Genomic DNA, 12,116 nt, shown 5'->3' on the forward strand with positions numbered 1-12,116 from the left:
TATTCATAATCATCGAAACATCTCACACGAATATTTATTGGATCACTGAAAATCCTTTCTCTCCACTTAAACAAATGGGAATCTACAAAATCACCGAACGTAACTCCATCTGACTTACCATATTCGACTTTGCCCAAACATTTCAACATTCTACGACAACCAGCAATCCTAAGGTTCACCGATATATTCGAAAGAGAAGCAACAAGGCGTGCTGATTACGTCTGCCCAATTATCCGTCGATTCTTACCATCGCTGGGTCCTTTTAAAGTAGAAAGTTTCGGTTGGAGAATCTATCGGCTTTAGGAAAGTTGCGCGGTGGCTCGTCACAGTCGGAGGCAGTCAACGCTGAAGCAGGAACGTCGACACGGGTCCTCTCGTCGCCTAATTGAATGGCATTTTATTTAGCACAGTTCCCCGCACTCTGGATAGCCGCCATTTACCTCAATTACGTAATTCACCGTACACAACCGACCGCGCAGCTACCCACCATGGGTATTGCATGGTGATGGCCATGCCGAACCATGATAGTGTGTGGTGGTTCGTTGTGTTGTTGGTGTTGGTGTTGGTGGTGGTGGTCAACTGATGACACGTGTTTGCGCTACCGCCGCCGTGCAATTAGCCCCCCAATGTAATTTCGCGCTGTAAGAGCGTGCCACGCTCTTTTGGCCTAGTACCGTACCTGAGGGCGCATCGGTACCCCTGCATTACCAAGAGGGAAGTGATTTTCTTCGGGAGACGTAGAAAAATTCGATTTTAAGTACTCCACCGCCGGCACTTCGATGGTTATTTTTGCATCCGGTTATAACCATTGATGGGTGAAACGGATCCTTTAAACGAACACTGGTTATCCTCGAGCCTTTGACCTACTGGTTAAAAATCCTCCTCCAACGTCGTTTACTCTCTTTTGCTTGGATCAGACAGAACGGTTGAGAGTTTGAGAGTGGTCATTTTCGGCGATGCTCGGAATTGGAAAATGTTCTTAATCCACTTGTAGTAATAAATATCAAGCTTCACGAATACGTGGAAAATTATTAAAATTATAATTACATACTAGAACTGGAACTACGCATTTATCCTTTATGAACTGTTCTTTTATCTCCTTTTAATTGGTTATTAAAAGCAGTATGTGTATTATTAAAGTCAATGTGTAGTTGCCATTCTGATATAGTACGATCTTGCGATAGTTGTTTTGGTTTTCTTCGATTCCGCAATTTGTTCACGTGCACAGTTTCTTCGAATTATTTTTAAGATGGCTCGCTATCCCCAGAGCACGAACTTGCAGATTTCCAATAAATGAACATAATATATTTCTTTACTAAGAACTTTATATTTTTACGTTCTCTATGAGTTTTTTTAAGCGAGGCGAAAAATATCCAATTTCCACCACCCCCAAGTATTCGTTCTTCTTACTACATTATCGTCGTACAATTTACACGGCGCTGTTTACGCGGAAATTAGTTCTTCCATAGTTTTCTATCTCGATAGGTTATTGTGTAATTAATCTCACGTCGTCCAGGCAATCGCATCAAGAATAAATATTCGTGTAATTGAAGCATCGAGTAGGTGTGCGCCGTTGGAACGTGATGCAATGTTAATGAACGGGATATTATCCGGCAACTAGTATCATTGCAGACGATACACGCTGCATAGTCGGTAATTGTGCCCAGCGATGCTGATTAGGTGTAATTATCATTCGATCGAAGAAATGTCCTCGTGTTAGCTGTCATGGTGGCATTACCTATCAAATACACTATTTTATTTTTGCTCCCGATTCTAATTCCTTCTTTCTCGTTCTTTCATCCCTATAATATCACTATAGGTACGTATAACGATGATATATCTTACTTGTGCATAATTAAAATTATGATCAGTCGATTACGTGGTTGGGTAAATTTACCAGAGTCATTCATAGTTAAAGCTTATGTAGGAAACAATGGTTTTCTGGAAACGTGAGGATGGAAAAAAAATTGCCGACGGTGGCGGATGAAAAAAATAACGTCAATTCTGGGAAGACGATTAGGAACGATCAGATAAGGGACTGGCTGGCGTGGAACGTGTCGTTTCCCAGCCGCTCGAAGACTTTCGACTTAATTAGACGTTTGCTGTCGTCCTGATTTTGTCAGCTTTAATCCTGCCCCGTAACGGGCGCCAATAACGCGCATCCCAGTCGCAATCACGTAACACTGTGGTCGTTCACTAGATATTTCAAGACGACACGAACACGTTTCATAAGATATCGGGATTTGAGTGATAAAGCGTGACCTGATGATTTATGGTAGTATTTTTGATGCGTGAAAAGCTTGCGAAATACAGTGAAACATTGATTGAATGAGATGCACCAAATGGAATCACTTTGTTTTCATACGAGAAACAATCATTCATTCTAGACTATTTTAGAAATATTAATATCAAACAAGAACAAGAGCTTCTGAACAAAAATGTGAGCTACTTTACGATAATAACATTTTCGAATAAGAATATGCAAAAAAAAAAAAAAAAAAAAGAAAAGAAAAATAGCAACCAAATCTCGTTACGTTTCTGTTCTTGTTTTTCAATCTTTCTTGGAAGAAATCATTTCCAAATTTACCACTGCTGAACGTTTTAGTTAATCGATTATTCTCTTAATCGATATTCCGATAGCCAAACCTTCTACCGTATCAACCCTTTGATCAATTTCGACAAAACTCGTGTCGATTCTCCAATATGGTCGCGAAATTGCAGGTGAAAGAAGATTATTCGCATACTAATTAATTGCATGGGCAGAAGAAGGAGACAAAGGTTGTTCGTGGGCGAACAACCACGCTTCGGATTATCCGCGAATGGGATCTGATCCTTTTCCGCGCCTTCACCTGTCTACCGTGCTGCATTCGCGCAGATACGATCAGCAAAAAGACCAAGCGCGTTACGAAATTTGCTCACTGGCTGAATTTTTTTCTACTCCGCGTCCGTGCTACCAACTCCTGTATAGCCGGCGAGAAATTGTTCCGATAAAAAATTCTATTACCTATAATGCGACCACCGCAGCCAGATTAGCATCTTTTGAGGAAAATTTAGGTCACACGGCTCGACGCGTTGTTCCCGTGCCTTTTCGCGGCGTGCAGTCCTCAGCGTATACGTTCTAACTCTAAAGTTTTGTGAAATTTTAAAAAAATATTAAACAAGCGAAAGAAGCGAGGAAAACATTATTTTGAGAAGATAGAAAAATTTGTTACGATATCAGTCTGGGTCTGCGACGTAGTGGATGACCATTCGAGGAAACTTCGTGTGTGTACGACCTTAATGAAAAATTGCAGTATCGAATGTGTTCAGTAGAAGGCTTCACTCGAAAAATGGAACCGAGTAATTAGCAATCGAGTTGCGTGTACACGAGAACGGAAAAACGTGTCGTCCTAGGTATTCCACCTCCGTCACCGGTCCACTCCTTTCGTGGTGGGCTAATGGGCGGGGCTAAGGACGTCTGTTGCCAAACTGTCACGTTGACGTCCGACTGTTTTTTGTTGCATCTTCGCGAGTTTTTCGTCTAGATGTAATCTCAAAAGCCATAAAATCGTAAGAAAACAATCTACATGATCCGAAATAGGCGATATCGTATATTCTAATTTTTATCGCGAATATCAATAATAAATAACCTGTTCGATTACTTCGAAAAGCCAAATCGTATCATTTTCGAATTATTCTACGATAGATAGCGCAAAAGTGGCGGAAGAATAGTCTTCACTAGATACTCGAATTCGAAGCAGCGAAACAGAAACTACGTGCAATCTTTCGGCAAGGGAAATTCACTCGCGTCCCAGATGTCAGCGTCACCCTCAACCCTCGATTCCCATCGAATTGGCGGTAGATAGGGGAACGGGGGAGTCTCTTGTCGTCGTTGGCGGCGGCGGCGGCGGCCCGAAACTCGGCGCTCCATGCATACAAGCGTCGCTGGTCGAGCGTGGTCTCTGGCTTTCTTTACCGGAGCTATACCCCCGACAGAGTCTGTCAGGAGTAGTGGCAGCGTCGTACGCGCACTACGAACGAAAAGGGTCCCCGGACAGGTAGAGAAAACACCTCCACGAGCGAAGGTGCCCCGAGGGTGTCGGTAAACCGTGGGCATGGCCCGATTTCGTCAACTCCTACACGGACACCATAATGGCCTCCGTACAGCCAATCGATCGGCTAGACGTCACAGACACAAAGTGGGGGAATGGTGGAACGGCCAATCGCGTAGCGCGCTAACGGCCAACGTGGGTGTGGCCTTGAGTGGCGCCACCGCGGCGACTTTCGGAAACGGCGCACCGGGCTCCGGGGAGAGGCTTCGGCTTCATTATGTATCATTATACCGGTCCGCGCCGCGCGGTGTGCACTGCAGTTACTGGGCCAGGCGCGCGTGTGTGCTTTTCTCTCTTCTTCGTCGGTCGTCGTCGTCTTCTTCTTCTTCTTCTTCTTCCCTACGGTGATCGGCGAATCGTCGTGACCGTTTTCTCTCGTCGACAACCACGTCGGCCGAGCCACGATGCTCATCGGCGTCGAATAATCACGGCATACGCGCGTGTGGAAAAAGCACTTGCTGGTTGCCGCTGAACGAGAGCGAGCGTGCGCGCGCGCGCACGCCTCTGTGTCATCGGCGACGTACAATTAAATCACGCAGTTCGCGCGAGTGTACTGTCACGCTAGGACCACAGTTTCGACCGACAGATTACCGGATCTCCGTCGGAGAAGCTAGACCAAATTTCCAAACCGTGGATCGTGCGATATCCCAAGTGTGGCTCCAAATACCCAGGACGATCGTATACCACGGATTTCGGCCCGGTATCGTGACTATCCTCGCGGTGGTGCACGATCGGAACGTGATTAACAGTGACGATTGTTGGAACAGTGATCGACGGGACCAAGAACGTGAAACGCCCGCTCCGTCGCAGTGCAAAGAACCATTACTCCGATGGGCAGTTTACTCGATCACGGAGAACGTTACCGTAGATCGGGCTGACCCTTACAAAACTACCTGTGCATGACTTTGGTGCATCTTCTCGAATATACGATCCATGAAATTGGATTCAGTTCCGTAAAGGCTACGCGGGTGAAGTGCTTAGTGATCTAACTGTAACCGAGCTAATACAGACTACTTGGCGGAGAATTACAAAACTAGTGTATTTGTGAACACGTGAGAGAAACAATTAACTAAATCTAGTGACAATTCGAACATCATACTACAGTTCGTTCTAAAGTGGCAGTGAAGAGATCACCTAAATCAACTCCTTTGAACAGTCCTCATCAATCATCGCCTCATAAATCTATCGAATATAGCAACACCGATAAAGCCATTAAAACCGTCCGCGATCTGGAACGAAGTAAATGAGGAATATCCAAATGTTGCCTGTTTATAGGGAATTAACATTGTACCGATAAGCGATCCATTAATCGATAGTGACCAGTCGTGAAACGTGAAACAGAGGCCCCAAGATTCGGGCCCCGTACGGCGTTCGCGCGACGGCGGCGGCGACGACGTCGTCGGCGAGTTTGTCCGCGAGAACCGTAGGCTGTGGCGGCGGCATCGACGTCGCGACTAAGGTGGAGCGTCCGGGCAGCACGACGACGCTCAACTTCACGGACCTGGGGAGCCCATTCGGGGCGGGCGACCCCTGTCCGTCTAGTACCCCGACCCCGAATAGTATGTCGGGAGGCGGTGGACCGTCTGGAGGCGGCGGTGGTGGCGGTGGCGGTGGTGCAGGTGCTGGAGGCGGTGGTTCCGACATGGAACAGCATCTTCATCACACGGGATTGGGCTCGGTGACACCTGGACCACCCGGTGGAAACGGTGGCGATAGTACAACATCGAGCACGCCCGTCTCACAAAGTGGAAAATCGGCATTCATCGAATTGCAACATAATAATCTGTATAATCCCGCCAGTCTACGTGGTGGTTATCCCGGAGGACACAATGTGCCTGGTGCTCATCAATTCCCGCATCAAGTCGGCGCGCTAAGTCACCAAACATCCGGACCAGGCAGTGGGAACCAGCAACACGCGGATGCAGGATTCCCCAGTCCTAGGTCCGCGCTAGCCGGATATCCGTTCGCGCCCATGCACCAGCATAACGCCTATGGATATCACCTGGGATCGTACGCGCCCCAGTGCCCCTCACCGCCCAAGGACGGTGAGTACCCTAACTGTATGTATTCGCAGCCTTTTTTATTCCTACTATTAGAATAAAGATAGTTAACTTAATTCTGTGCTCCTCGTTCCTTGGAAATCGGAGCCGATCTATGACGAAGACGGCGATGGTTGTACGTTGACAATCCAGTGAATCTTTTCTCTAATCTTGTTTGCAGCTGATCTTAAAAGTTACCAAAGTAGCTGACTTAAAAGCTTAAAGTGTGTATAAGAGGGATTTTCTATGAGTAATTCCTTGGAACGGAGAGCTGTTGGAAGGTTTACAGCGAAGCTTACTATACTATTTTCTAATAACCATACTGTCGAACAGTTTAAATTGATAGATTCGCTGTGAGTCTTTCAAAGCAAGTAGCAATTAGCATAGATTAGAATATAAAGTTCTTTAAGTAATAGAATATTTTCATAAACCATATCAACTAGAAATACCTTAAAGAATCGTTATCAGACGTATAATTATCGCTATTACTATATTCGATTGTGATACTTTTTCTGATAACGATACTTTTAAATTTCCCAAGAGTCGGATGTCTGATCCCGGCGGTAGAATTCTACTTAAAACGCATTACACTCGTAACGTATTTCAACCGAATACTCGTTACAATTCCACGCATAATTCGTCGATAAGTACATAGAAGCGATGTTGCGATATTTTTAACACAAATTGGTAGTTCCATTATCTAATCCTGAAACGTTTCACATGTGGGAGGTCAGATAGTTGGAAATACATTATGGTTGCGCGTTCGCGTGGCGATCGGACGCCAAGTCAAAATCGTAAACTTCTTTCGTTGATTTCGCATCTGGCGAGGTAGGCGCTCGACGAAAAAAGAAACGAAAACGGAAGAGAGAATCTAGAGTAGCAGGTAGTGGATCGGTCGACGGCCTGGGCAGGCACAATAACGCCGAGAAACGGAATAAGATATACGACTAGGAAAGAGAATCCTCTTGGGATCCGAAAAAGTCCCGCAAAGCGGCTAACGAACGAAACAAAAAGCCCCCCGGCTGAATGAGAATAGTCGCGGCCTCCCTGTGTCCTCGAAAAGCGTCGCTAGATATTCAAGCAGTCAGATACGCAACTGTTCATCGTTTCTTTGCACATTTCCCTCGCCTTCTTCTTCGTGTGTTTTTTCCTCGTCAACTTCTTTGAAGTTCACGCGAGTTTTTACTGTATATTTCAATACAGTTAACTAAATTCCAATATATGCAATTGTGCATCATGCAATCATGCATCCATGTTTTCTTCATCTTGTCCTCTTTTTCTAGTTTATATTCACATATTGGCTAACGCCAAGCAATTAGATATATAAAGCTGCTTGTTATTTCGTTAAACATCTTTGCATTTCTCATCTTTGTCTTTTTTTTTTCTGATAAGATTTTACTTCCGTGAAACTGCAATTTGTTTCTCTCATAAATCATCTTGGCTCTCTAAAAAATTCACAGAAATTTTTATTCAATATGTAAATGCAGGCAGTTGAAATACAAACAGTTAGATACACGTACATATTTTCACCTTCGTCTTATGTATGAAATTATTCACACACCAATGTGTTCAGAGAAAAGAAACATTCGCAAAATGTTTTTAATATTCTCGATCAATAATTACAAAGTCCTTTGTAATCAATTATTTTTAAATTCACACAATTTTCACCCTTACATGTAAAACTATTTAGCTACGTATAACGGTTTGCGAATTGCAAAATTAGTTTAGAGTACTCCGAATATTTTCAATCAGCAATTGCAAAATTCCATCAACTTCTTTCAAATCTTCCAAATTTTGTTATATATGTCGGAGACGAAAGGCCACCGGAGCCTCCCCTCTGGAACTTCGGGAAAATCCGTAAGATTGTAATTAAAGTTTACAGTTGTAACTTTATTGTACAATTTTATTTCATTGTACAATTGTACTTGTTGGCGATTGGTGATAATAAACTTGGGCTCAAGGCGATCATCCGCCGAACGTAGCCGCGGTCAAAGGTATGGAGCGATAGTATGACCCTCATTGAAGGAAATACCCATAGAGGTATCTGACCATGCCAATGATTCCTTCGGACAATGAATACCTGCTGTTGAGGCACGTACACAGCACAAATCCAGTTAGCCCGAGGACCCGCTATAAAACCTGGGTTTTTCCGGCAATTAAGATTTTTGCAAACGGACAGGCAGCTTGTGTCCCAAAATCGAACAATCGACAGCGACGTCGATCCGAGGATCTTGTGTACTTAGACACCCCACCAGAGTTTGTCTCGGTGGCGTCGCTGGGACGAAGATTCATTCCTTATTGAGACCTCATCGAGGAAGGGAATAGCGCCTTACCATCAGTACACGTTTGAGTTAGAGCAAGTATATCTATGCTCCCGTTGACCGCGGATTCGTTATCGAACCTGAGACCATTATCACTAGCGTCGCGAGTGCCTAATCGCCGCTGTTGATTGTCGAATCGGCAGTGTTCATGCTCGTAATATCAGGCCGTACCGTCGTTATAACACAGCGATGGCCATTTCAATGGAGATCTAGCAAATGCCCACAACTCTATTCCTGACGCTTCTCTGACATATACAAAGGGAAACGTTCTATGAATTTCTCACCGTGTGCCGCGAAAGAAAAATCAGCATCGATTCCTCGCTAAGTAAGCTCGTCGTTACAACGATTGAAAAGAAATGATCAGCACGATGCGTCATTTTTAGAATTGTTGCTCGAAATACCAGTGGTATATCGTATCGCTTTGCTGATGAAGCTGTCAACCGCGAGTCGGCGAACACGAGCGACGATATCGTCGCTGCCGTCGATAGAAACGTGCAATATTTAGTTCTTTAGACGCGACGGTATTCCCGACACGGAAGACACTCGATAAAATCCTAAATTAATTGAAGAGGAATTTACACGAGTTTTTCCTTCTCTACGGGAACTCGCTATAGGCTTCTGTCTTTTCTGAAGGGGACAATCGACAACCTCCCTTGCGAACCCTATCTATCGCGTAAATTAATAATGACCGATGGTTCTTCTTTCTTTCCACCTGTCTTTTACCGCCGCAAACGTGCACGTTCCAACGTTCCTGCATTATGAAAACCACGAGAGGTTCTCGCCTGTTTGGGACCACCCCTTCCGTAATTCGAAGCACTGGGATATCGGTTATAGGTAATCTTGAATCGGTGAGTTTGTCGAAAATTGCTAGGAGAGTAGGAAAAAAATAGATAAATATGGATAGAAAGGAAACGGTGAATCCCCCGATGGTGAAGTATATGAAAAAAGGGTTCGTCCCTCGAGATATTCGCACGTTACACGATACGTTTACCCATCGTTGCATAGAAGAATCCAGTAAAACGATCGAGGGCTCTGACTCTCGGCAATTTCTTCTCCCTTCCTTCCTTTCCTCTCGATTTGGAAAATTGCGAATACTTGACCATCGATGGGAAGGAAGAAACGAACGTATTTTCCAAGGGTCCGTGATCGGTAATGGGCAAATGTTCTACGATGCGTTCTTTCGAATGGGTTCCACGATTCCACGGAATCGTTCAGATTATAGGTCATTTTCTCTCATTAGGATGACAATTTCTTCGTGCTCGGTTTTCATAAACCATTAGAACGGACCCCAGCAGGATAGAACTATGACGAGTTCGCGTAAGAACCGGATTAGCGTGGTAGAAAATTCTGCTCGAGGAGAGAGTTCGTCGTTGTGTTTCCAACGAATGGCGACAAATCGCGATTGCCGTGTCGTAACGTTATGTCTGCCTCCATTAACAGCGTTCTCAGAGAGTGGTTACGATAATGTAGAATTGATCTATCGAACGATAGCCACGTGTTGCTACGTCGATTATTGATTGCTCCGTCGATCCTCGTAGATCACTCGGTCATCGTAATGCTTTTTCTTTTTCTTAAGCGTTTTCCATTTTCTTCTTCGTTCTTATTGTCGTATTTTACGATTAAAGAAAGTTACACACGTTCTTCCGCGTGGTAACGCGCGATTTGTCGTAATTGTACAGCGATAATTGGTTAATTCGAACATATCGTGTGCCGATCGTTTGTGATTAATCATTACGAGAAGCTCGTTTACACGTGTGACAAATTGCGACGAAAGAATTTGCCCGTTGCTCTTTGCTGCTCGTAATCCTCTGCGAATCAGGCACGGAGCCTGATGAAAGCGATTGAATTAATTAAATAATAAATATCGTTTTAGAATCGCGATCGCGAGTTAATTACAAAGGAGCACGCTATTGTTTGCACATCCTCCTCGGGCTCTGGCCACCTGCCGCGTGTCGTTCCTTTCAACTACCTTTCTGGCAAAATACTTGACACCTCCAATTTAATACCCTTGTCAAATGTGCTTAGAGAAGAAGGAAATATATGAAATATTTGAATACCATTCCATCAACTTCATGCTACGAGTCACGTGTAACGTTTCGTAATTCACATTTAATAAGTTATTTTTAAAAGCTGTTCGTAGTTTAGCTGCATTTATATATTTCCATATGGAATGAAACTATAAAATCTATCTATGTCTGTTCTAAAATTGATCTTAATCTTTAATTCAACTACCGACATTGTGGATTATTCTCTTTTGACTTCTGTCAATGCATATACAATATACAAATTTTTCGTTTGAGTCTTTGTTTTCGAGAAAATCGACTTTGAATTTTTGCTCGGTACGCGTGCGGTACGTTATAACGGATCTCACTGTAGATCGTTGTCTCGATGGAAAAATTAAAAAAAAAAAAAAGAAAATTGAAAAAAAAATTTTTATTCTATATTTTCGACTTCTTTTTTCGCGTAGAATCACCCCCTTTCCGCTTGTACCACCAGTTACCAACCACCCTGTATACACTGGCGTCGCAGTTTTTCTTTTAATGCATTCAGCCTATATGTAGCAATATAAATTTTCAAGAAATACTTTTACAACTCTAAGTTCGTAACTCCTTCTACCGCTATCTCTTTTCGTTAATCGTAACTGTTAACTTTTTAATGTTATTTTATACTTCTTTCGATCTTCTTTTCCCAATTCCATTCCACTCCCATCTCATGCGAAAACATGAAAAACATCGATCAGAAATTGGACATCGGAACAGTCATATAACCAAGGAGGATTAATGAAGTCGTCCGAAACTTTACTTGCGACGACTTGTCAGAATCAAGAGAGTACGAAAGAAGGGACGATCTCATATCGTGTACACAATCGTGTACCACCGTACCGATCTCATACTCGACAATGCGCAAACAGTGCACCGTTAGGTGGTAGCCGTATATCAACGAGCAATCTCATCGGTTGCGACAAATGAACCGTCCATTAACATCGTCCCTGGCCGAGCCTTCTTCTCGGTTTGGCCGTTGCCTTGTCATCGACGTTGAGCCCATCCATGTCGAGTCGCAACGAAGCAAACGATCCCGGGAACCAGAATCCAATTAGCGTGGCTACCTTTACCGAACTCTACATTAGTCACCGGGCCTGGCAGCGACCAACCACCGGTCAAATTAATCCGGAACGGTTCAAAGACAATGCGCCCTTTGGATAGAGAGTTCTGGGGTCTACGGCCAGGGTGATGGATTAGGTATTAAACGGTTGTTTTCACAAGGATTAGGAACACCGACCTGGAGCACTATTGGATCACCCGACAGATCTTCAAAGATGGAAATTCCAAGTTGCTCTATAGATGATGATGGCAGCGACGATGGATTTTCTTCTTCTTTCCCTTTTTCTCTTCTCGTAGGTTCGAAGATTTTGCACGGAAGTCGTGTTTTCTCTGGCTTAGATACATCCGTAGATATCGTGTGGCTGCCACTCAACCGGATCCTGGTTCGTCCCCCCAGCTGACAATGAGAAAAGTGGGGTTCGAATGGTCGTCACGCAAAGTGCACCGGTCGCGGCTAGCTGTTGCGATCGACGATAAACTATTCGTCTCTAACTCTGCTGTTTTTCCACTCGGACTTGACTTCGTATTCCATTGACAGGGCTAGAGCTGGACACAGAGAGACGT

The 12,116-nt window shown here is 44.1% G+C and overlaps 1 protein-coding gene across 7 annotated transcripts in view; it reads left to right on the top strand.

Annotated features, from left to right (window-relative positions):
- Positions 1-4,309: 4,309 nt before the first annotated feature.
- Positions 4,310-12,116, top strand: part of LOC126872323 (homeotic protein distal-less) — a 113,675-nt gene continuing 105,868 nt past the window's right edge. For 3 of the 7 annotated variants that reach the window (XM_050632142.1, XM_050632144.1, XM_050632146.1), the window contains exon 1: positions 4,310-6,136. In XM_050632142.1, coding sequence (XP_050488099.1) covers positions 5,653-6,136 — 484 coding nt within the window. In that variant the 5' untranslated portion in view covers positions 4,310-5,652. Of the gene's footprint in view, positions 6,152-12,116 lie in introns of all 7 variants that reach the window. The other 4 variants (XM_050632141.1, XM_050632145.1, XM_050632143.1 and 1 more) reach the window with 2 other exon arrangements.

This window comes from Bombus huntii, chromosome 13 (genome assembly GCF_024542735.1).
Source record: "Bombus huntii isolate Logan2020A chromosome 13, iyBomHunt1.1, whole genome shotgun sequence".
NCBI lineage: Eukaryota > Metazoa > Arthropoda > Insecta > Hymenoptera > Apidae > Bombus > Bombus huntii.